The sequence below is a fragment of the Ceratotherium simum genome, chromosome 1 (assembly GCF_057802395.1).
Source record: "Ceratotherium simum simum isolate JZ-2026a chromosome 1, ASM5780239v1, whole genome shotgun sequence".
Taxonomy (NCBI): domain Eukaryota; kingdom Metazoa; phylum Chordata; class Mammalia; order Perissodactyla; family Rhinocerotidae; genus Ceratotherium; species Ceratotherium simum.
In genome coordinates this window covers 63,733,988-63,758,914 of record NC_141900.1, presented here as the reverse complement: position 1 = coordinate 63,758,914, position 24,927 = coordinate 63,733,988, and the positions used below count along the sequence as shown (strand labels likewise).

General features: G+C 40.7%; 1 protein-coding gene across 6 annotated transcripts in view; it reads left to right on the top strand.

The window, feature by feature from the left end:
• The window catches only part of PDE1C (phosphodiesterase 1C), a 506,252-nt gene that overhangs the window by 155,694 nt on the left and 325,631 nt on the right, over positions 1–24,927 (top strand). Inside the window, exon 1 of one of the 6 annotated variants that reach the window (XM_087429318.1) lies at positions 7,568–7,775. The exons of 3 other annotated variants lie outside the window; for them this stretch is intronic. In XM_087429318.1, the coding sequence (XP_087285444.1) occupies positions 7,601–7,775 (175 nt within the window). In that variant the 5' untranslated portion in view covers positions 7,568–7,600. Of the gene's footprint in view, positions 1–7,567; positions 7,776–24,927 lie in introns of those variants that run through there. 2 more of the 6 variants (XM_087429345.1, XM_087429328.1) reach the window with 2 other exon arrangements.

The window sequence follows — 24,927 nt, the reverse complement described above, 5'->3', positions numbered from 1 at the left end:
ATAAACTGTCATGCCTGTGGTGGCTTAGATCTCATTTCAATTCTTTTTTTGTGAGGAAGATTAGCCCTTAGCTAACATCTGTTGCCAATCCTCCTCTTTTTCGCTGAGGAAGACTGGCCCTGGGCTAACATCCGTGCCCATCTTCATATACTTTATATGGGACACTGCCACAGCATGGCTTTATAAGTGGTGCATGTGTCCACACCCGGGATCTGAACCTGTGAACCCTGGGCCGCTGAAGTGGAGTGCACAAACTGAACCACTACCCCACTGAGCCAGCCCTCAATTCAGTTCTTTTAAGTCTCAGCTGCAAGCTAAGGGGTCAGCCAGACATTTGTGCTAAATTTATATACTGAATTTGGATTTTCCTTTACTCTCTAGGAGCACTGGATGCCCCACGCTTCTTCCCTCGTTCCTTAGCCTGAAAGATGGCAGGCTTTCTAGTGGTGTGTTAATTGTTCCCTTCCCTACCACTATGACAGTTCTCAGAGTGAAGCTGCAAAAAAAGGGGAATTCATACTGGTCACTTGCCTCTAGTTTCAACTTCCTCCAAAATCTTCCTGCCTTTGTTTAGGCTTCAGAGCCTTCAAGTAGTTGCTTTTTAAATTTTGTCCAGAGTTTATGGCTGTTTTTTGTTTGCTAAAGGTGGATTTGTTAGGCGTGCCCTCCTCCATGTCAGAAGCAGATATGGCCCATATGTTCAAAGTATTGTATATACACCCATGACTGCCAAATTTATATCTTTGTCTTGCCCATTCCATCCCTACCCTCAACCCTGACCTCTGAGCTCCAGACTCAAATATTCAACTTCTTATAATATTTCCACTAGATGTCAAAAACGTCTCAAATTTGATGTATTCAAAACAGAACTTGTAATTTCTTCCCTAAATCTTATCTCTCTTAATAGTCTCCCTCTTAGTAAATGACACCATAGTCCACTCTACTTTTTAAATAAAAAATAAAAATACTAGGAGTTATTCTTGATTTTGTTTTCTCATATATCCCACATCTAGTCTGACACCAAATTCTCATTAGCCCTACTTCCAAAATATATCTTGGATTTTCTCTTTTCTCCACCCTACTGCAAGCCACTCCCATCTTTCATCTGGATTACTATATAAGCCTCCTAACTAGACTGGTCTCCTTGATTCTCTTTTTGCCCCCTACGATTTATTTTATGAGTTGCAACTAAACTCATATTTTTAAAGTCAGTTACATCTCATGTCACGTTCCTGCTTAAAACCTTCCAATGGCTTCCCATCTCATTCTTCTCCATGACCTAGGAGGTTCCCCATGGTTTGGCTCCTGCCTGTCTTTCCCACCCACTGGGGTCCCCTCCTCTACTTGCTTACTAGATTTCAGCTCTACTGGATTCCTTACTGTGCCTCAGCTCTACCAAGCTTCCTTCTGTCCAAAGCCTTAAGTTTACTATTTCCTCTGCCTGAAGCACCCTTTATCCAGGTCATCATCTACTGGTTCCTTCTTGTCTTTCATCACTTAGCTCAATGGCATGTCCTTAGAAAGACCTTCCCTAACCACTCCAACTAAGCCAGGGTCTCAGTCATTCTCTATTACCTCCCATTCTCTATTATCTCCCTTTTTTCCTCCATTGTACATTATTACTACTACTAGTAGTATTACTATTATTACTACTACTATTACTATTATTGTTGTTATCTTCTTTGTCTGTCTCCCTCTACTATAAACTCCATGAAGTTAGGGTCCATTTCTGTCTTGTTCACTGCTGTGTCTCCACTCCACTGTCTAGAACAATGCCTGGCAGTGCTAAAGAATTGTTGAACAAATGAAGGAATGAATGTGAAACCATTTGGAAGGTGATGTCTGTGGTCTAGAGTGAGGCAAGGAGAAGCTGAGCTAGGGCAGTGGCAATCAGGAGGAAGAGAAGATAGACGCAGAAGGAAATCTTATCATGAATAATATCAGACGTTTGAAATTCAATACAAATAAATTAATCCTAAGGCAGAGGGTCAATCATTTAGGACTAATAGGCCTCATTGACTCTAATGAGATGGCTTCACTGGGGCTCCTAAGAGTCACTAATTCATTAATGGGAGCTCAAGGCTCAGCTCTGATGTCCAAGTGACATTTGCTTCCTTCTAAGCATTTGAGGATTTAAAATTTTCAGTTCATTTATCCAAACAACTAAGCAAGCAAGCAACCCACCAGTTATTACCCTTACTGAGATTCTACCATGAACTGGGGCCTGGGCTAGACCTTGGAGATACAGAGGTGGTTAGATATAGATCTTATGTTGTCAGACTAGTAGAGTCAGACGTTAAGAAAAAATCGGTGCCATCCAGCGTGATGAAATGCTCTAATAGGGGTATGTACCAGGAGCTCTCACTCTGAGAATAAGTCTAAAAGGTTCGGGGAGCATTTTGAAAGGAGATGCTTGAATCGTGACATTTGAAAGATGCGTAGAAGCTCCTCAGATACCAGCAGAAAGGCTTATGTGCAGATTCATGTAGAGAAAGCATCAAGAGGTCCATAACCTGTGGGAAAATTCCAGCACCCTATATGGTGGAATGTGGTAGTCTTGATTCACATGGATTTATTCTGTCCTTCTCAACTTGAGGAGACTAAGAACGTGAAACAGGGCTTAGAACACAAAATGCCCAACAAAAGTTAGCAATTATAATGGCACTTATTACCATTATCAGTATAATGGAAACTGGGCAGAGCGTGAGGTCAGGAGATGCTCTTGTACTTCTTGTCATCACTTGCCCAGTTGGGAGGTAATAAGAGGAGAGAGGCTATCATTTTTCAGGGGCATTGCTTCTCTCCTTTTCCTCAATATAATGCACATGGTGGTGCTATTTAAGTACTTCATTATCTCCTGCACCAGAGGTGGTAGAGGAAAAGAGAGGTGCAAGGAAGTCTGCTTTCCTGCTGGTTAGAGTGTTGGTGAATGCTGCAGGGACAGGAGAGGCTTGGCCATAAGCAGTTAGGGACGTAAAGGCCTGTGGAGATCATCTTGCAGTTGAGGAACAAGGGGTCTAATGAGAGAAATTCATTGTGCTAAAGTTACACATATGAATAATGGCCATACTAGGACAGTAGTATCTGAGTATCCTAACTCCTACTCAGGTACTCTTTCCAGAATACCACAGGAAAAGGAGGGAGAGAGAAGGAAGGGAAGAGAGGGGCTAGAAAAAAGGGCGGAGAGGAGGAAATCCTTAATTAATATTCATATCTTGACCAAGTTTGTAATGTATTTTTCTTGTCTTAGTTACCTTCTATATTTTGTAATGGAGAAATGTTAGTTCCCATTTCTTCCGGGAAAAAAAAATCTATGGTATTTTTCCCTCAGAAGGTAGATAGATATCTTCTATAGTGACAGAGAGAAAGACAGTTGTTTTGAATGTGAAAGAGACACTGTTCCTGTTGGCTCTGCCTTTCCTATTTGCACATATTGGCACTATTTTCTGAAAATAAAAACAAACAACCATCAGAAAGAAAATCTATATTATACAAAACAGTAATCTAAGTAAGCAGTTAGCTTGCTTTTTGGACTTGTGTGTTGGAACTATGCTTGCATTATTATTGCGTGAGGTGTGTTGTTTCCAGGTAACAGTGAAGAAGAAAAAGCTTGGAAGCTGAGAATCACAACTGTATAATTCTCTAACTTTGTAAAGTACTATATAAAAGAACTTGAGGCCTAATTATATTGGAACAGTGTGTGCTCTATTTTAATCCTGAACTGAGATAACAGAGTCATTGGAAAGATTATTTCTGTTTTAACTCAGGAAAAGGAGAAGAAAAAAATAAGCCCATTAAAACACTTTAGGGTCTTTGAATGAAAGCAATAAAGCAGTTATACTATTACAAGACTACTTTTGTATTATTTCAAGTTAATGTGGAGTGACTTAAAGAGAGTAAATGCAAAAAGTTTTGAATCTGGGGAAAACTAGTTAACTGAAGGCAATTGAAAAAGCAAGAGTGAGTTCATTAGCATTGTTTTTTTCTTTTGATAAATCACTACCATTGTAGCACCTCAATAAAGAGAAACTTGAGAGCTATTATCTATTATATTTGAACAAATTAAAAATAATTTGTTTTCCTATTATAAAAGTATTATGTTACATGTTCATTAATATATTGAATTTGGTAAGAAAATAAGTATATATTAATGTAGTGAAATTAGTATAAAAATAAACAAAAAAGAAAAATTTAAAAATGTAATTCCAATACCCATTGCAATATCTTTTATATCTTTTACTATTTGTGTATGCGTTTCTGAAAAACAATTTTTTTTGTGTGAGGAAGATCAGCCTTGAGCTAACATCTGTTGCCAAGCCTCTTCTTCTTTTTTTTTCTGAGGAAGATTGGCCCTGGGCTAGCATCTGTGCCCATCTTCCTCTACTTTATATGGGATGCTGCCACAGGATGGCTTGACAAGTGGTGCGTTAGTGTGCACCCGGGGTCCGAACCTGCGAACCCTGGGCCGCCAAAACGGAGCAGGCGCACTTTACCGCTACGCCACCGGACCGGCCCCTCAAAAACAATTTCATAGTTTTAAATTATAATTTAATTATATTTAATTTAAATTGTAGTTATAAAGCAAATTATAATTTGCTCTTTTCGTGAACACTCTATTAGGAACATCTTTCTATGTCAATAAACGTGCATCTTCAGTATAATAGTCTCAGCCATTTTTTTACTCCAGCACACTTGAGGGATTAAACACAGTCTTGATAGTGGTATTCTATGTCAATTCATTTTTTTAAGGAGCGAGGAGATAGGACAGAGAGGAGGGAAGAAAGATGGTCAGTTTATATAAAAAAAAATCCACGTGACAAATACCCATCTACAACATCACTTTTAGTGACTATAAATTATAGTGTTTTAAAAACAAATTCCCAATTGTTGGCTATTTAGATTGTTTCTCATTTTTAACCAGAATGTGTAATATTGTGCTAAACATTTTTTAATGTTTGGACTTGTGTATTGGAAGTCCAATTTTGGAAGTGTATTGTGTATTGGCTTTCCCCCCACGTCTGATTATTTCCTTATAATAAATTTCTAGATGTAGAATTACTCTGTCAAAGAGCTTTTCCTGCACTAGCAGTACATTGATTTTAGGCCATTGCCAAATTGTTCCCAGAAGTGTCATATCAGTTGACACTGAGATTGTCCATGTTCTACTAGTTAGGCCAAGATTGTTTAAAAAAAATGATGCCAGTTTGATGGTAGAGAAATATTATCATTGTTTTATTTACATTTAAAACTGAATAATGAAGTTAAACATTTTTATAAAATTATAGACCATTTGAATTTCTTCTTTTTATATTTGTCTCTTGATAATATATATTTATTTTATTGAATTTTAAGAATTATGACATTGCTTCATTTGTATGTCATACATGTTGCAATTTATTCCTCATATGTTTACTTTTAATTTTGTGTTGTGTGTTGACATATAGGAATGCTTACAAAGTCAAATTTCTCAATCCTTTTCTTTTTCATGCTTAGAAAAATAAATTTTCTAAATAAATTTTCCACTTCCATGTCATATAAACAGTTCCTTAAGCTGTAATTTAGCATTCATATGGCTCCATTTTTCTCCATTTATATCTTTAATACACTGATGTTTATTTTGGTGTCTTGCATAAGATAGGCCCTAAATTAACTTTTTACCGAATTGCTATATAGTTAACACAATATCAACTCTTGATATCATATCTAACCTCTTTTTTGTGCATTTGTATCCATTACGTTCTAATCATGGAAATAGATAATTTTTCCTATTTGTGGTCTTCTCTTTCCCCCTTAAATCAGTCCCTTTAACATTTCTTGTAGCACTGGTTTCTTGGTGACAAACTCCTTTAATTTTTGCTTATCTGGGAAAATTTTGATCTCTCCTTCCATTTTGAATGATAACCTTGCTGGGTAGAGTATTCTTGGCTGTAAGTTTTTTCCTTTTAGCACTTTAAATATATCGTGCCATTCTCTTCTAGCCTGTAAGGTTTCTGCTGAGAAGTCAGCTGATAGCCTTATGGGGTTTCCTTTGTATGTAACTTGACATTCTCTTGCGGCTTTTAGGATTCTCTCTTTATCTTTGATTCTGGACATTTTGATTATGATGTGTCTTGGTGTGGGCCTCTTTGGGTTTATCTTGTTTGGGGCTCTCTGTGCTTCCTGTACCTGGATGTCTGTTTCCTTCCTTAGGTTAGGGAAGTTTTCATCTATTATTTCTTGAAATAGATTCTCTGCCCCCTTGTCTCGCTCTTCTCCTTCTGGGACACCTATAACACGGATGTTAGTGCGCTTGATGTTGTCCCAGAGGTCCCTTAGACTGTCCTCACTCTTTTTAATTCTTTTCTCTTTTACCTGTTCACCTTGGGTAATTTCTTATCGTCTTTCGTCCAGCTCACAGATCCGTTCTTCTGTATCCTCTACTCTGCTTTTGAGTCCCTCTAATGCATTTTTCATTTCCAGTATTGTATTCGTCATTTCTGATTGGTTCTTTTTTATATCTTCCATTTCTTTGTTGACATTCTCACTGAGTTCATCTATTCTTCTCCCCAGATCAGTGAGCATCCTTAACACTCTTAGTTTGAACTCTCTGTCAGGTAGGTTGCTCATTTCTGTTTCACTTAGTTCCTTTTCTGGGGTTTTGTCCTGTTCCCTTACTTGGAATGTATTCTTTTGCCTCCTCATTTTGCCTCTTTCCCTGTGCTTGTGTCTACGTATTAGGTAGGTCAGCTACGTCTCCTGCTCTTGGATAGGTGACCTTATGTAAGTGATGCCTTAGGAGGCTTCCAGTGTGCTTCCCTCAGTTCTCAATGTTCCAGGGGTGGCCCCTATGTGGGCTACATGTGTCCCTCTATTGTGGCCTGTTAGCTCTCCCTATAGGTGCCCAGGGAGGCTGAGTTATGCTCCTGGCCAGCTGTTGTAATGCTCAGCTGCTTGTAGTTGTTGTGGGCCCTTCAGTCTCTTTATCAGGTGTGGGGAGCCCCAGCACAGTTGGCTGCAAGTTCTAATACCACATTTGTGTTGCAGTATTTCTTTTAACTGAGTAGGCCCCCAGTGTGGCAGGTTGTTAGGCTCAGGGCCTTACAATTGCTGTAAGCCTCTAGCCTATTAGGTCTCTTGTCAGCTCTCTGAGGATTGCAGCTGGGTGGGGCTGGCCTCAGGCACAGGAGCACCCAACTGTTTCAGGCTTTGGAAGGTGGGGCAAACCTCCTATGTGGGTCTTTGAGAAGCACAAGTCTTCTGCAGCTGACAAGCCCTGTTGCCCACAGGTCCACACACACAGTCAACACAGTCCTGCCCCGTGTGAGCGCCCCGACCTCCCCAGGCGGACCCAGTCTCTCCACGGCAGGAGCCCCACACACTCCGCCACCGCCCCACACTCTCTACCTGCTCCTTGTGCACACCCTGCCCGCTCAAGTCGGCTCAGTTGCCAGGCTGCAGAGAATCCAGTCACCAATCTATGCAGGCCCACACGTTGCCTGAGGGCTTGTTGTTGGGTGGGGCCAGTTTCCAGGTGGGCTGCCTGCCCTGGCTGAGCTGGATTAAATCGGTGCTCTAGCAGGTGGAGCAGACCCTGGGCTAGCAGGCCTCAGGGAGAACTCCAATGGCGTCTGTGTCAGCTCACACCAGGCCACAACAATGGCCGCCGCCAATGTCCCAGTCCCTGGAGAGGTCTCACCCCTCACCGAGATGCACTCAGGGCCTATTAGATGAGTCTCTTGTCACCAAAGCACTGTGCACCTTTCTTTCTGGTGATTTTAGGATGCTTTCTGGAACAGGTAAGTTTGTGCGTGGGCCCTTTAAGAGCCAGTTTTAGTTTCTTTGTGAACTGGGTTTTCTGGGGGTGCTCCCCAATGCTTTAGTAGCAGGCAAAGTCAGATATTATGCCGCTGGTCTCGATTGTGCTGGGTCCACAAAATGCCCACAGCGGGGGCGCTCCCCGGCTCAGGACCCCGCGCCTCCAGGGAGGCTGCGTACCTGTGAGCTGCTCCCGGCGGCCGTGAAGCTGGCGGCTTGTGATGGCGGCGTTTTTCCTCTCCGGAAGGGAGTCTCTGCCTCTTCTACCCCAGCTAGGACTGTCCGCTGCTGCAGGAGTTCCTCTTATCCAGTTTTCAGTTCTGTCTCAGGGGTAATTTTTCCACGAGTAGTTGTAAATTGGCTGTGTCCACGGGAGGAGGTGAGCTCATGGTCTGCCTACGCCGCCATCTTGACTCCCAGCCTCCACAATATCAACTCTTAACGTTCTCTCTCCACCAATGTTAAATGCCACCGTTTCATATGCTAAATTCTGAAGTATACTTCAGTTCTGTCTTAACTTCCAATTCTAATCCATTCATCCTCCTTATTTTTCCTGTATTAGCATCACATTATTCTATTTACTGTAGCTTTTTAAACTATCTATTAGTATCTGGTTGGGTAAGTTTCCTTTCATTACTATTCTTTTCTTTGTCTCAGAAACATCTTAACCAATGTATACAATTAATCTTCCAGGAAAGATTTAGAGTATCTTTGACATATATCCCAAAAATCTCACTGAAAGCGCATTAAAAGTATAGATTATTTGGGGGATATTTTACATCTTTACAATGTTGTGTCTTTCAGTTCAGGAATTGGTGTTCTCTCTACTTATTTTAGTCCTCTTTTATGTTCTTCAAGAAAGTTTTATCAGTTTTTTCTTATGGCTCTTGTTATGCTTATTTCTAGGTGTTTTGTATTTACTGTTGCTATTAGAAGACCCCCACCTTCCACATTATATTGTCTTGATTATTGTTGGTATATAGGAAAGTTATTATTTTTTATAATATATTTTGTTACTTTTCTTTCTGAGTCCTTATTGGTTCTCTTTTGAGTTTTCATGGTAGACAGTCATTACAAATGGTGGAGCATTTGCAGATCAACCCAGAAAAGTTTCCTTCTATTATGTCTTTAATTATTACTCTTGTTTCATTGGTTCTTCTCTTTCTTTAGGAGCTCCTATTATTTTAAAGTACTCTCTCAGTGTTTTTTTTTTTTTTTTTGCATTCTGATGAGCTCTTACATTGGTCTTCCACATTAATCTTTATATTACTTAGGGTTCACCAGAACCAGTAGGATGTATGTGTAGATAGAAAGAGATTTATTATAATGAATTGGTTCACGTGATTACGGCAGCTGACAAGTCTCAAGATCTGCAGTTGGTGTGCTGGTCACCCCAGAAAGTCAATGGTGCAGCCCCAGTCTAACGGTCGGCAGGCTTGAGACCCAGAAAGAACAGTTTGAATCCCAAGGCAGAAAAGAACCCATGTGCCAGGTCAAGGCAGTCAGGCAGGAGTTGTTCCCTCTTACTCATGGGAGGGTCAGTTTTAGGCTGTTATGGAAACTGGAGCATTTCCCATTAAGCTATTGCTTTTCTGAGACCCCTTTGGCAACTCCCAGTAGAAGCCTTAAATGAGGCAAGCTTCAAGTTGTATTTAAGACTTTAGCTTAACCTGGGGCTTTTCAATGTTATTCTGTATGTTTCCAGCTGGCAGTTTTGGCTTAGTAGCTCAAGTGTTTGCAGTCTCCCTTTATTTCTTTCAGTTTCTTGGGAATCCTCTTGAGCTTTTTGTAGACTTGGAATTTTAGTATAAACAGAGGATGTCCCGAGTGTATCTGTGATCAATGTGAAAGGCAGGGATTCAGTGGGGGAGGAAGAGAGGAGAAAATAAAAACTCACTTTCAGCTTGCCATTGAAGCTGGGGCCTTTCAGCTTGCCAGTTTCCATGCCTTGGATACCCTCTCACATATTAGCTGGCTTGGCATTTGGTACTACTCCCTCTCCTGGAGGAGTCCTTCTAGAAAGAGTTCTGGGTCGGATCAAAAGTCAGCCGTACTACTGTAGTATCACAAACAGCACAGAACAACTGCAAAATGCTTTGACCTAGAGGTACAAGTAATGTCATGTTTTATTTTTATTTTTCTAAATGAAATCAAACCTTGTTTTAAGTTCCACTAGCTATGATTGGGGAAGAATTCTAATGTTCATTTTATTGGAGTCTCTTTCTTCTCTACTGAATCATGCAAGGACCTCAGCAATTATATGTGTCTTGGGAAATGGAGGAGGGCCTGACTTTAAGTCCATGGTGGTCACCATCATTGGTATCCTTCCGTCTGTTCCTAGATACTCCAGTTGAGATTCAGCCCTTCATGTCTGTCAGGCTCTGCTTCTATACTGGTCTGTGGTAATGCTCATAGGATCCCTCCCCACTGATTGCAGGCTTGCCCATGGTGACGCTCTGCAACCCCTCTGCTTCCTCCTCCCTACCACTTACTTCCCAAAACATACTCACATGACTTCCCAGGCTCTGGGAATCCAATCCTTAGAGAAAGGACACGTTTTCCTCCTATTGCACCAGTGTGCATCCTGTCCTTTCCTTGGACCATCTCTCCTACAGTATTGTCTTGTTAACTCTTTCCTGAGGGTAACAGAAACCAGCCCTCAAGAACGCAGAGTCTAGCTGCCTCTTGAGAGGGGAAGGAAAGTATAGCTTTATTATTTTTTTGTCTAATGAGTTCACAACAACATCCTGCCTCCCAAATTAAAAGTATGGTATCAATGTGATTTCTCAATAACTCACACTATTCCCAAATTTCTTTAGTCATTTAGAGGAGACAGGTGAGCAGTGGATTTTGAACACTCTTCACCACATCTTACCATAAGAAATGTAGCCTCCAGCCACACCAATCAAGAACATAAGAGAGAAGACAAATGACCAATATTAGGAATGTTAAGAGGGGACATCACTGTGGATCCTGGCACACACATGTGCATATGTGCCATGTGAGTACCCACATATGTGGTAAACCGACCAACTGTTATAATAAGTTTGAAAGACACAAAGAGATGAAAGAGTGCCACACTGGAGTTAGAAGGCTTAGGTTCCAGTTAGAGCTCTGATGATAATTTTGAGCAAATCTTTCAACTACTAAGGGCCTCAGTTTTATTATCTATAAAAGAGTATAATAAACCTGCACCCATAGGTCCTGAGGCCCAAAAGGAATCATGTACATGGAATCACCATACGAACTATAAAGTTCCACTTACATATGAGATAGTTTTCTTACAGTTGTTATTAGTATTAGTGGAGTTTGGTCGAATAGCTCTTGGTCAAGTAGTATGGAAAGCCTAGCCAGCCAAGCTGCTTGAGATCAATATTTTTCTCTTGACCTTTAGAACAAGCTCTCCCTGAGGGGTTGGCTAGAAAAAGAAGTTGATTGTGTCAAGAGAGGTAGAAATTTCAAGGATGTTTTCCCTCTGATGGGCTTCCATCTGCATACCAAGTGAAGATTTTGATGTCTACATTTTGCATCTGCGTGTTCCCAGGAGCAGAAAAGCAGAGATTTTCACTTGCATGGAAGAGTAATAACTTGCAAATAAAAATACTTTTTCCCATATGGTCCAGGAAATTACAATGGGATGAGGAGTGTTAGCACTCCATTTTGATGCTTAGTTTATTGCCATGAAATGGGCTATAGGGTGCTGTTAATGAACTTATCCAGAGATGTGACTGAAGCTCTGGGAAGAAATAACTATGTGATTATAAGGGGCACAAGTGTTATAATTCTATAGTTTTGTAGTTCAAAGCAGTAGCAAAAGAAGACACGTATCACCTAATAGGGAATGTGGCCTGAAAGGGCTCTCAGACCAACCTCTCTTCTGGCTTCCTCCCACTCTCTAGCTCACTGCTCCATCAACTCCCAGCTTTCCAAGGTTATTGCACCTTCTGTGTTTCCAATAGCTCATCATCCCTCTCACCCCAGGTGGTGGAATCAGGAGAGGAAAGTACAGGTGGCAGAAAAATTCTGGCACCTTCTCTTTTGCTGTTTTACATATGTATGTGACTATTATGAGCATCCCCCCTGCCATTTGGGGAGGTCATTAAGGTGTTTACTTGGAATAAATCTGAGGAACCCCTGCTTGCTTTTTGGTTTTTATGATGCATCAGCTTTAATCAGAAGCAGCAAGGACATGCTCCTCCTATCCCCTGAGAATAGCGGGTGTATTATGGGGTTTGCTGAGCACATTAGGAGTGTCCTTTGGCAATGAGGTAGGTACAGCTCTCTGCTAGGAGCAAGAGAAGCACATCAAATCTTCTACAAACTGAGTAGCATATGAGCACCCCATAGCAGACCTAGGTGCAGAAATAAAAGAGGGAAGGGGTTGACTAAGGTGATGGATGCTATAGAAAAGTCACCTCAAGTTTCAGAGCACCCCGTAGTTCCATCCAGGGAAATGTCACATTTAAGGACAAAACCTTCTTTCTTGACTGACACTTCTCTAATGTTTTAGGGATTTTAAGGGCTTGGTCTAATAAAACTTTTAAAAATCCCCCATTCTCTCTCTTTTTAAAACCCCAATCTCCTAAGATTTTTCTCACACTTTTACTTGAGCAAACCTCACTCATTCGTGCCATTTTGTCCCTGCCATTTTGGTCCCTTAGTCACGCCCAGCTTTGCATGATGTGCTTTTGACAAGTCATATCTTTCCACTGTGCAAAGCCTTCTGGGAGTTGTAGTTCTTCCCTCTGGTGCCTGTTCTCTTCAGAATCTGCCCATGCAGCTTTCATCTTTTCTCTCCTTAGAGAGCTGGGGACGAGGAAGAAGCTAAAAGGGCAAAGGAATCAGGGAAATATGGTAAAATCTCCTACATTTGTAATTGTATTCTATAATGGTTAAGTTATCACTCTGTTGTTGACCAGTCATTTGGCAGATTGCCTAGACTGGTTGGCTTTTTTGCCTTATCTTTCCTCATTAGGACTATTTAGCCTCACAAAGTTTAGAAATGAGAAGATGCAGTGAGCTCAACATTGCAAATCTTGGTTATGATTTTTCTTAGAAATTATACTTCAAAGACAACTACTAGCCAATCTCATTTCTGAATATAGATGCAAAAATTCTAAAAACATTATCAAATCAAATCTAACAGCACTAGAAATTCATTACATTACTAGATAAATTGATTTAAAAAGGCAATGTCCATTTCTTTTCCTTTTTTCCCCTAAGTTATTTTATTTTATTTTGGTAAAAACACTTAACATGAGATCTACCCTCTTAACAGATTTTTAAGTGTAAGTTGGCAATATCTATTTCCAAGTAAATCTCTTACAAAATTAGAAATAAAAGGACAGTTATTTTTAGAACACAAAGAATAGTAATGAGGGAGGATTTTCACCATTGGAAAAATGTATTATGAAGCTATAATGATTAAAATGCTGTGTACAGATTCAAGTATAGACAGAGTTGAAGAAAACAGAGTAAAAAGTCCAGAAGTGGACCCGAGTATATATAAGAGTTTTATAAGTAATAAATAAGGCTTTTTAATTGGTGGGTAAAGGATAGTTAATTCAATAAAATGTATTGGGACCATTGGCAAAACATTTGTTAAGAATGAAGTTGGACCATTTATGTCATTCATACAATAAGCTTTAGAAGAAAACAAAGTGTAAAGATAAGGAGAGGAAGGAAGAAGATGAAGAAGCATGAGAAGGAGGATGAGGAAAATGCCTAAGGAAGTAGGAGAAAGCATAGAAAAAAGATCATTTTGGAAGTAAGGAAGGCTGCATGGGCAGGCTGTCAGCAGCCTGGGGTGAGCACTGGAAAGTTTGGGAAAACCCATGAGAGGACTTGTAGCCACCTTGAGAGAGACACGCTCTCTTCAATACAGAGATTCCCAAGGTGTTTAGAAAGTTTAGGTTTCTGATGACCCATCTTTTGGGAACAGAGGATTATGGTTTCATGATTGGAGGATAATATTACAGCCTCAAATGAGTTCAAGCAGTATTGGATGAAGATACCAAAATGAGGTTGGGAGAACGTCAAGGAAAACCAGCTTTATTTATTTCCCATCAGTATTTTCCTTTAGAGTGGGCAGGCAGGTAAGTTACAGGGGTTTATTGCTAAATCTTGTTTTGTTTACCCATCTTCTGACTCCTATACCGTTCCTGTACTGACCCATAAAAGTGAGCTCCTAGCCCCCACAGAGTGGGGCCACACCTCCTCCATTCCCAAGCTGTTCTTGTTCTCATCCTGTCTCCTTAGCTCTAAACTTTTTTCCTGCAGTTCCGGCTGCTGTCTGACTGTGGTCCAAAGGTCTCCTGCTCTGAACGTGGCTTGCAACACTTCTGTGGCTCCAGAAGAACCCAACTCCCAACTGTGGTTCCACAATCTCAGGCTAATTGGTTGTGACCAAGCCATCCTTGCCTGCTACCTCCCTCCACCTCTACTCCCTGCACCGTTTCCTATGATGGGGGAGGGGTTCCAACAAGTTTAATATAACCAACGCCTCACACCTTACATAATTTTGTGTCTTTAAAATGCTATGAATGTGGTGATAATCTTTAGAATATCTCAGGATCTATAACAAATCTACTATTTTTGGTGTCTCAGAAACATCCTTATCATCACTTCACACTTGCTCCTCTCCTCCAACCTCAAAAATCTAGGGACTTGGAACTAGTGATATGTAATTTTTGTACTTTCTGATTTCATTTGCCTTCAATTTGTCTAACTTTTAAGAGATTTTGTCCTTTTGAGCCTAATTCAGAGAATGCTCTTGAGTTTGCTGTGGGAGATAGAAGGGTGAGAACAGCCCCTCACTCTCAGAAACCTTGTTTTGCCATCTGGTTACAAACCCTTTTTCCTGCTGTGGTGTGTGTGACAGGCCTTACTATGAGTTTAATTTGCATCAGTCCACCGCCTCCCCTTGCATCTCCCGACAGCACCCTCCAGCTTTGTGCGCTTAATGAAATACGTTCGATGTGAGATGTTTTATTCCCAGCAAATGTGTAATTGAGCTTGGAGCCACTCTGGAGTTTTTGAAATTTCTCTGGGGAGTTTAAGGAGATTTTTAGTTTCCTCTCAGGCAGTTAAAGTCCTCTTCTAATAAGCTTACTTTCCCCACCTGTTTCTGAGATCTAAAACGCAGTTGTTTGGAAAATATCACCCACCTATGGGGTTTAATCGGATGGCAGTCTCTGAAAGGCTGCTGCATTGGTGGCAGCGGCACCAGCTTGAGGGACGATGATTCATCTGCATCATCCTTACGATGGTGTATAGATTGAGGTTAGTCTTTCACTTTAAATTAGGCAGAAACAGAGGGAAAGGGGTGATGACAGAAAGGACCGGGTGAGTGGCACTTGGTGGGACAAATGTGGAGCTCCAGTCTTCTTTTGTTCAATCAAGGGAAAGATCCATTCTTCCTTAGTTGTATGGTTTCTTCATGTGAGGCAGCAGGACTTTGTAATGAAAAGAATGCTGATATATGTGTCTTACTATGTGCTAGGCACTATACTAAGCTCTTGATAATAGATATCATTCAGTGGAAAGTTCATAGGCTTCGAAGACATTCACACCTGATCTGTCACTTGTGTGTTGCAATCCTGGGTGAGTGGCTTTTCTAAACCTCAGTTTCTTCATCTATAACCTTCCTCTGAAGGGTAGTAAAAGAACCCGCCGTAACACTGGCCCATAGCAGGCCCTCCATGGCAGTTTTGTTTCATGATCCTTCATTGATTCCTCTGGACCTGGTTATGGCAGACCTCATCTCAGCCCCAAACATCTTGCCCTTGTAAAATATACTTCCCTTCCCTTGTGCATGATCTAAACTTGTTATTCCCCTTACGTATAATGGTTTAGTGATTCTCTTTGGCTGCTGCTCTGTCCTGTGCACATTCATGTGTCTGTTTTGAAATGCAAAACCCTGCCGAGGAGGGCAATGGTCAGCTCTCTGCCACTTCCTGTCTGCAGGGCCGGGCTGCGGCCAGGCAGAGTTAACTAGATGATGAGTATGCTTTGATGACTACCTCAGTGCTTTATGGAGGTCGTGGGTGAGAAAGCATGCACACTTCCCCAGTCAGAATCAGCTCTCTGTCGTTTGCCTGAAGAAGGCTAATACATGCACATGTACGGGTGTATTAGGAGGAGCGTGTGTACTCATGATAGTGAATTTGCATGCTTGATAGTCAGGTATTTATTTAGAATGTTGGCATGTGCCAGGCACTGTTCTAGGCACCGGGCATACAGCAGTGGACAAAATAGACGAAAGTCCCTGCTCGTATTTAGCTCACATTCTATAGCTAGTGGTAGATAAATAAAACATAGAGTATGTCTCATGGAGACGGGGCTATGGGAAAAGTCACACAGGGAACAGAGTTGGGTGGGGAGTGCTGGGGTGGGGAGAAGGTTTAAATTTCAGTTAAGGCCTCCCTGAGAAGGTGGTTTGAGCAGAAACCTGAAAGAGGTGAGGGAGTGAGTCATGCAGACCTGTGTGAGAGGATTTCAGGCCCAGGGAAGGGCAAGTGCAAAGGCCTGGCAGAGGGAGTTGAGTGAGGATCATCAGAGAGGAGGGTGGGCTGGAGCAGAGTGGGGAGGGTGGGGATGGGGGTGGGCATGGCAGGTGGGGGAGGAGGGTAGATCTCCCTGAGGCAGGAGATCAGGCAGGGCCTTGTAGGTCCTTGTAAGGACTTTGGCTTCTACTGGTGAGAGATGGGAGCCACTGGATGATTTTGAGCAGAGGAGGGACGTGATTTAACTTTGACAGCTGTTCTGAGGAAAAACTGAGGAGGGCTGAAGGCAGAAGCAGGGAGACTAGTTAGGAGCAATCGCTACAGTCAGGGTGGGAGATGGTGTGGTAGAAGCAGTGGAGGTGTGAGATGTGGTCAAATTCTGGATATATTTTCAAGGTAGAGTTAACAAGAGTTAACTGTGGATGTGCAGTGAGAGAAAGGGGAAAGAGGAAGTAGAAATAGCTACCTGTTGCTCTAGAAGGCAGAACTGGGGACAAAGGACGTTACAGAGGAGCCCGTTTCGGCTTAGGAATTAAAGAAACAACCCCAAACTAACACAAAGCTGTCCAATGAAGAAATGGGCTGCCCCTGCATCGGTGAAGCCCTGGGGCCTGGGAGAGTCTCAGCTGAGGCCCGTAGTCCTAAAGGAGATGCTTGTGCATGGGAGGAGGGGTCAGCAAACTCCTTCTCTAAAGGGTCAGATGGTAAATATTTTAGGCTTTGTGGGCTGGTCTCTGTAGCAGTTACTCACTTCTGCCAATGTAGTGTGAAAGCCACCGTAGACAATACCTATGGCTGGATTCCAAAAAGACTTTATTTATAAAAACACGTAGAAGGCTGGATTTAGCCCATGGCTGTAGTTTGCTTGTCCCTGGACTAGATGGTCACTAGACGTCCCTTCCATCTCGAAAATTCTGTTATTCCTGGAACTAAAAAATTATCTCTATTTCAGGTATATCTAAGTATGGACATTCAAGATCCAAGCACAAAAATAGTACATTTCATTTTGGGTTTATTAACAAACTCCGTTGGCCAAGGCAGGTTCTTTGTTTCAACCTGATGATGCAGTATTTTTAAAATATTAATAACTCTTTAAGAAATACATGTTCATGCTATAAAAATCTGAGGACACCTCAGAGGACCTCTTCACTTTAAAGAGAAGAAAAGACAAATCACCTGTTATTTCACCAAGCTGAGACAGCCATGGTTAAGAGTTGTTGAACAGTAAATATCAAAATCTATACTGTGGGCCCTTCCAGACTTCTTTTGTTTAGGCCAGTCGTTCTCAGCTGGGGACAGTTTTGCCCCCCAGGTACATTTGGCAATGTTTGGAGACATTTTGGGTTGTCACGACTGGGGAGTAGCTCCTGGCATCTAGTGGGTAGAGACCAGGGATGCTGCTAAACATCCTATAATGCACAGGACAGCCCCCGCAACAAAGAATTACCTGGTCCAAAATGTCAATAGTGCTGAGGTTGAGAAACCGTTATTTAGACCTATTAGATGTAATGTCTGTACTTTTATTCAAAAACAAAAAAGGAATCAAAGGTATACATCTATCCGTGTGTATAAACCCATGTCTCTGTTATTGTTAAAGCCTGAGTTATCCCTTCCTTCATATGGATGTACATACTATGATTTAAATAACTTCTTCCTTATTTTAAGATATTTAAGTTATTCCCAGTTTTTTGTTTTTGTGGTCATAAACAACAGTATGACGAGAATTCTTGTACATAAATATTTATGCATTTTGTTAAATTTTGTACCCCAGTGACTCACGCTGTGCCAAGAATAGGATGGGTACTTGATAAATGTACCCCAAGGCTGAGTTTCCATTTCTCTCTTATTCTTCTGCTCCTACGGTATCTGTGGCCAATTCTCTGCATGTTCCTTTGGCAAAGGGACCTTATTTTACCTCAAGTCCTGGAGTGAGGACCAGATGAATCAGAATATATGTGTGCCAGGGGTGAGGCTGAGCTGAAGAGAAGGCACGAACATTGGAACAGAAGCAATTGGTAGCTGGCATACGGCACTGAGTGACTCAGATTCCATTTAAAATATCCATGCTCTGGCACAACCTGCAGGCCTGCTTCTGTGGGCATTGCCCAGGCCAGAGGGGACCTGGGTTGATATCTGACAATGTGGGGTGTAGGAAGAAACTATGGCCAGATTTTCTAAATTATCAACATTTATGCTGTGCCTCCTATATATTTATTAGAACAAGGAGGGAGCAATTTGATACAGGTTTGGAGCCAAATGTTGATGTTTGTCATGGTACTGGGGACATAAACACTTAGGGAAGGACTGAGGTTGTGTATCTTGCATCTCTGTAATTTTCTTCTGGAATCATGACCTGGGCAAGCCCTTTGAGCCTTCACTGTCTCCTGGATTGATCCTCTAATTTTCTTATCTTTTCTATTTTTATTTATTTATTTTTTTCTTTTTTGAAGTGGAAGAGTTCCTCAACCTATATTATGATGCTTTGATTGAATTTTTAATTGCTTTTATCAGATCTTTAATTTCCAAGAGTTATTTCTTATTCCCTTATCTAACTGAAGGTAAATATGATAGGTTTGTGTTTTTTTTTTATGTAGACAACATGTTGTTAGTTGGGTCTTGTTTTTTCATTCATTCTGACAGTCTCTGTCTCTTAATTGGTGTATTTAGACCATTCACATTTAAAGTAATTATTGCTATAGTTGGATTAATATCTACCATACTTATAACTGTTTTCTATTCATTGCCCTTATTCTTTGTTTCTATTTTTTTGTCTTCTACTCTTTTTCTACCTTCTCCATTGTTAATTGAGCATTTTATGTGATTCTATTTTCTCTCTTATCTTAGTATATCAACTATATTTCTTTCAAAAATTTTTTTAGTGGTTGTTCTAGAGTTTGTGATATACATTTACAGGTAATTCAAGTCCACTTTCAAATAACACTATACTGTGGAGGTGTAGAGGTAGTGGAGGTACTTTATAACAAAGAATTCCCAATTCCTCACTCCCATCCCTTATAACATTGCTGTCACTCATTTCACTTACCCATAAGCTATAATTATTGAATGCATGATTACTATTATTTATCTCCATTTATTCCTGCTCTAATGTGTTATTTTTTTTCTTTAAGTCCAAGTTTCTGACCTATGTCATTTTTCTTCTCTCTGAAGAATCTCTTTTAATATTTCTTTCAAGGCAGGTCTACTGGTAACAAATTCCTTCAATTATTGTTTGTTTCAGCAAGTCTATTTCTCCTTTACTTTTAAGGATAATTTTTCTGGATAAAGAATTCTAGGTTGGTGATTTTTTTTCATTTAACATTTTAAATATTTCACTCCACTGTCTTGTTGCATGCTTTCTGAAGAGAAGTCCAATGTAATTCTTGTTATTGTTCCTCTGTAGGTGGGTGGGATATTTTCCCCTCCTTTGGTTTCTTTCAAGATTTTCTGCAGTTTGAATATGATATGCCTTGGTGTAGATTTTTGGTATTTAAGCTACTTTATGTTTGCTGAGCTTCCTGGATCTGTGGTTTGGTGTCTGTCATTAATTTTGGAAAATTATCAGCCATTATTACTTCAAATATTTCTCTGTTCCTTTCTCTCTTTCTTCTCCTTTTGATATTCCCATTATGTACATGTTACACTTTTTGTAATTGCCCCACAGTTCTTGGATATTCTATTCTGTCTTTTTCATTTTTTTGACTTTCAAGTTTTAGAAGTTTCTATTGACAGACATGTATTCAAGCTCATTGATTCTCTCCTTAGCCGTGTCCAGTCTGCTGATAATCTCATCAAGGGCATTCTTTATTTCTGTTACAGTGTTTTTAATTTTTAGTATTTCCTTTTGATTCTTTCTTAGAGTTTCCATTTCTCTGCTTACATTATCCATCTGTTCTTTTATGTTTCCCACTTTTTCCATTAGAGCCCTTAGTATATTAAAGATAGCTATTTTAAATTCCCTGTCTGATAGTTCCAAAATGTCTGCCATATCTGAATCTGATTCTGATGTTTACTTTTGTCTCTTCAGAGTGTGTTTTTTGCCTTTTAGCGTGACTTGTCATTTTTGGTTCAAGGTTACATGTTATCATCAGGTAAAAGGAACTGAGGTCGATAAGCCTAGTTCTTTAGGAGTTAGGCTGTGTTTACTGTAGCTATGGTATCAGAGGGTAAAATTTCCTCAAGTGTCCTTGTTTTTGTCTCTCCTGTTGTCTTTGGGTTTTCCTAGAGACTCCTTACATGGGGTCTGAGGCTTGCAGTTCTTTTAGCTGTAGTTCTTTTTTATTATATAGGAACCCTATTGATGTGGTGGAAAGGTGTGGGAGGTGATAGTTGTTTTTTGAATTTAAGTTTTCATTTCTTTACAAAATCTCTCTTTCCTCTCAGTCTTCCTGTCCTCCTCCCTCCCCATCTTTTATGTTAGAGTCTCTCTTCAGATGTCTGATATTCCTTGACAAGCTGTTCATATTTAAGAGAAGGGCACTAAAACACCAGTTGTAAGCTCTATTTATGGGTGGGGGACAGAGGTGGGATGGTGCCTGTAGGTTGTGAACTTTACCATCATCTGGTTAAGTTGTTTTGGGGCAGAATCTCTGATATCAATATATGTGGGTTTTTTTCTTCTTGGGCTGGTCCAGATTGCTCAGGAACAATCTTCCAATCTCTTACCTGGAAGCTAAATGTGCATCTGCCAGCACGCTGGGAGCTAAAGGAGAGGAGGGCTGGGTATCTCGTCTCCCTCCAGAGATGCTCTGCTTTACCCTCCCCAAAGACTAAACCTTCAGGCTTGTTGGGATAAAGGAATTGTCTCTATATATGGAGCACGGCAGAGAATCTTGACACCTGATTCGTAACCAGATTTTCAACCAATCCTCTTATTTTCAGCCTTTCCTCTTCCAGAGGAACATGGTGCTGCCAATTTCTAAGGCTTTAGGGGATTCTTTCTTGGGACTCCTGAGTCAGTTACCACTCATCTCTTTGCTTTCCAGGTTCCAAAATATTGTTGCTATTCTATTTTCTCTCATTTTCTTTGTCTTTGTATGCTTATGCCTGAAAAAACCCTTCATGTCCCTTTTAGTGGAAATTTGGGAGAGAGAAGGAGTAAGTATGTAAGTTTTGTCTACCTCCTTTAGCTAGAAGCATGCCTTCCTTCTGTATTTCCTACCGTCTTGTTGGTCATGGCAACTGTGGGGATGTCCAAATGGGCATGCATAGATCTTCTTTTGCAGTTTGACCTTTGTTTTCACCAGCTTGAGAGAAGTGGGGTTTTCAACCATAATATGTGTGGGAAGACTTTGGCAGGTTCTTGGAGTGAAAAAATATATTTCTTTTCCTGGAGCTTTGAAGAGAGAAAACAAATTGATTTAGATCTCAAAGAGAAGATGTTTGAAGGTTTCTTTCTGCCTTGCATTTGAACTGAATTGCTAGTCAATTATACTTTTGAAGTGACCAGTCCAAATTCTGTGGTGAGTCATGGTTAAGTGTTTGGTCTTTTTTCTTTTAAATTAATATTTCTTTTTTATCAAAATAATACATGCATATAGTACTATTCTTTCTTTCTTATTAACCTCCTGTTCTGGTAGATAAAGATTCAGTTTTCTTAGATCACCATCCCTATTTCTCCTCCCTCCATCCACTCAGTGTATTTTCATTATCCTTTTGGCTCCATCACCAATATTCAGTGTGTTTATATTATCTTGACATGGGACCCAAGAAAACAGGAAATCCAACTCAGGAAAGAAGTCAACTTGAGCCATGGGGGTAGCGTATCCTCTATAGCTGCCTGAGAAAAAGAATACATTGTATTTTATTTTTTTGGTGAAAACTTGCATGTCTGAAAATGTTTTAATTCTACCCTTGTAATAAATATCCTTCATTCTACCCGCTACTCTATACTTGTTTGAAATTTTAGCTAGGCATAGTTTGAGGAAGGTATTTTTCTCAAAACAATTAAGTCTTTGTTCTATTGTCCTTTAAGTTCTTGTGTTATAATTGAGAACTGAGATGCCTCCTGATTCCAGTTCTTATGTGAACTGTGAGCTCCCAACCCCTGAAACTTTTTAGTATATTCTCTTTAGCTCTGGTATTCTGAAAGTTTATGGTGATATACCTTGATATGTGTCCTATTTCTCATTATGCTGGGCACTTTGAGGACACTTTTAATCTGGGCACATGTGTCTAATTCTGGGAAATGTGGCTTTATTATTCCTCTGATAATTTCTTCTCTTCTATTTTCTCTTTCCGCTATCTGGAACTCTTCTCAGTCAGGTATTGGATATTCTGGATTGTTCTGTCGTTTTTAAAGATCTTTTCTACTATTTTCTATGTCTTTGTCTTTTTGTTTTACTTCATATTAGATCTTTTCAACCTTATCTTCTATTCTTTGTGTTGAATCTTTTTAGTTTTTCTAATATTTTTCATTTTTAATAGCTCTTTTGTTCTCTTTCCTTTTATTTGAGCACCATCCTATTCTTGTTTCTTGCCTGCAATGTGTTCTTGTTATCTCCTCAGATATTAGTTATTGTTTTCCTTCAAAAGTTTCTTCTCTTCCCTGCATTAGATTGATTCCCCCCAGGTTTCTTTTTGTTCTTTGTTTTTGACTCTTATCACGTTGAAAGATTTTCTTAAATATATGACGGTCATTATCCGTTCATATTTAAGAGCACTAAAGCTAATAGCAAGCCCTCTGTATGTGGTTGGGCTTGTCAACTGTTGGGCTTTACTGTAGCGTAATTGGGCAGCTTTCTAGCTGGTTTCTTTTTTGGGGAATCACATGTTAATATCTAGTGGTGTTTTCTCCGGAGCTCTTCAGTTTCTCGAGAAAGAATCTTCCAGTCTCCTGCCTGGGCAGGAGTGGGTGGGAGACATCTGTCTGGCTGCCAGCATCCTGGGGATAGGAAGCAGGCTAAGACCCCTGCCCTCAGCTCCATCCTCACCTTCCACTGACCTTGACTCCTTCAGGTCTTGGGTTTTCCCAGGGTTCTGCAGGTTGAATCAACTCACTGCTCTCTTAGAGGAGTGTAATCATTTAGATTGTAGCGTTCTCTGTTCTATCTGGTGGCATAGCAAACTTCACCTTCTCCCCTCCCTTCTCCATTTCCAAGTATCTATTGGTATCGCTCACCCTTTGATGTCTCCTCAACATTCTTTTTGTCCATTTTTATTCTTGTGGGGTATTGGGTGATGAAACCCAGAACTTAATTGATTCTATTTAACCAGCATCCTCTAAACCTGTGCTTTTAGCCCAAGTAACTCTCCATTACTTGTATGTGGCAACTGAATTTCAGCTGGCCGAGGCAAGAACCTTTTTCCTATTGAGTAGGATGTGGTTTTATGCGGCTTTTCATGAGCTTGTCAGTCAACTGGGGAAACCCCTCCATCCTGACTTCTCTATGTGAAGCATCCCCACTGAGGCCAAGCGAGGGCTGGGAGGGCTCCATGGATGCATGTGCAGAGTGCAGTATGCCTATAGTGAACCATCTTCTCCATGGACTGCCCTTGGCAGCAGGTGCGTGCCCAGTGCCCTGCCAGCAACCTCCAGGAGGCCACACCAGAAACACAATGGCTAAATAGCAGTCACCTCAAAAGTCACCCTTTGTCCCTATGTCTTCCTTTGGCAGCGTGCCATGCTGTGGAAGCAGGTGTCACTCCAGACTCCTCAGGAATGAGTGCAGCTTTTCCTGGACAGTTTGTCTCCTGCTGGATAGGAAAGGAAAGAGGGAAAGGAGTTGACATTGACTGAGGCAGGCACCATGCGAGGCACTTTATATAGGTTTGCTAACTTCATTCTTGTAACAACCCTTTGAGAATAGTATTATTACCCTCATTTTACAGATGAGAAAGCTGAGATTCAGGGAGTTAAATAGCTTGCCCATGGGCATGATCAGTAAGTGGCAGAATGGGGATTTGAACCCAAATTTATCAAGCTCAAAAATTAGTAGACCTCTAGTAGATCCCTGTGGATATGATGAAAAAGGGCGTCTCTGTTCCCAGGACACCTCAAAGGAACCATGCTCTGTGTAACTTACATACCTAGGAGGTGCTCAATAAATGCTGTCTGAGTGAACAAATGCGATGGAAGGATCCTCCTTTTCTAACCACTTTAAGATTCTTAAGAATATCTGAATTATAGATCATTGTTTAGAAAAATCCAGTAATTTAAATACTCAACCAACTTTCCCTTGTCCTTAACCAGAAAATGTATCTTGGGTATCTGATAATACCCAAACCAATTTTTTTTTTGTGAGGACGATTGGCCCTAAGCTAAAATCTGCTGCCAATCTTCTTCGTTTTGCTTGAGGAAGACTAGCCCTGAGCTAACATCTGTACCAATCCTCCTCTATATTGTATGTGGGACGCTGCCACAGCATGGCTTAAGGAGCAGCGTGTAGGTCCACACCCAGGATCTGAACCCGTGAACCCTGGGCTGCAGAAGCAGGGCACGCAAAATTAACTACTATACCACCGGGCCTGCCCCCTAAACCAAATTTTTATCATTACTTTCAAGTAACTCCCTCTGTGGGGAATTTAATATGAGAATAACTTTGCTGGTTGCCATCACATCCATATATTTGAGAAGTAGGTTGACCTTCTTTTGTGATAATTTTTTAAAAAATAAAAAATTTAAAATTTAAAA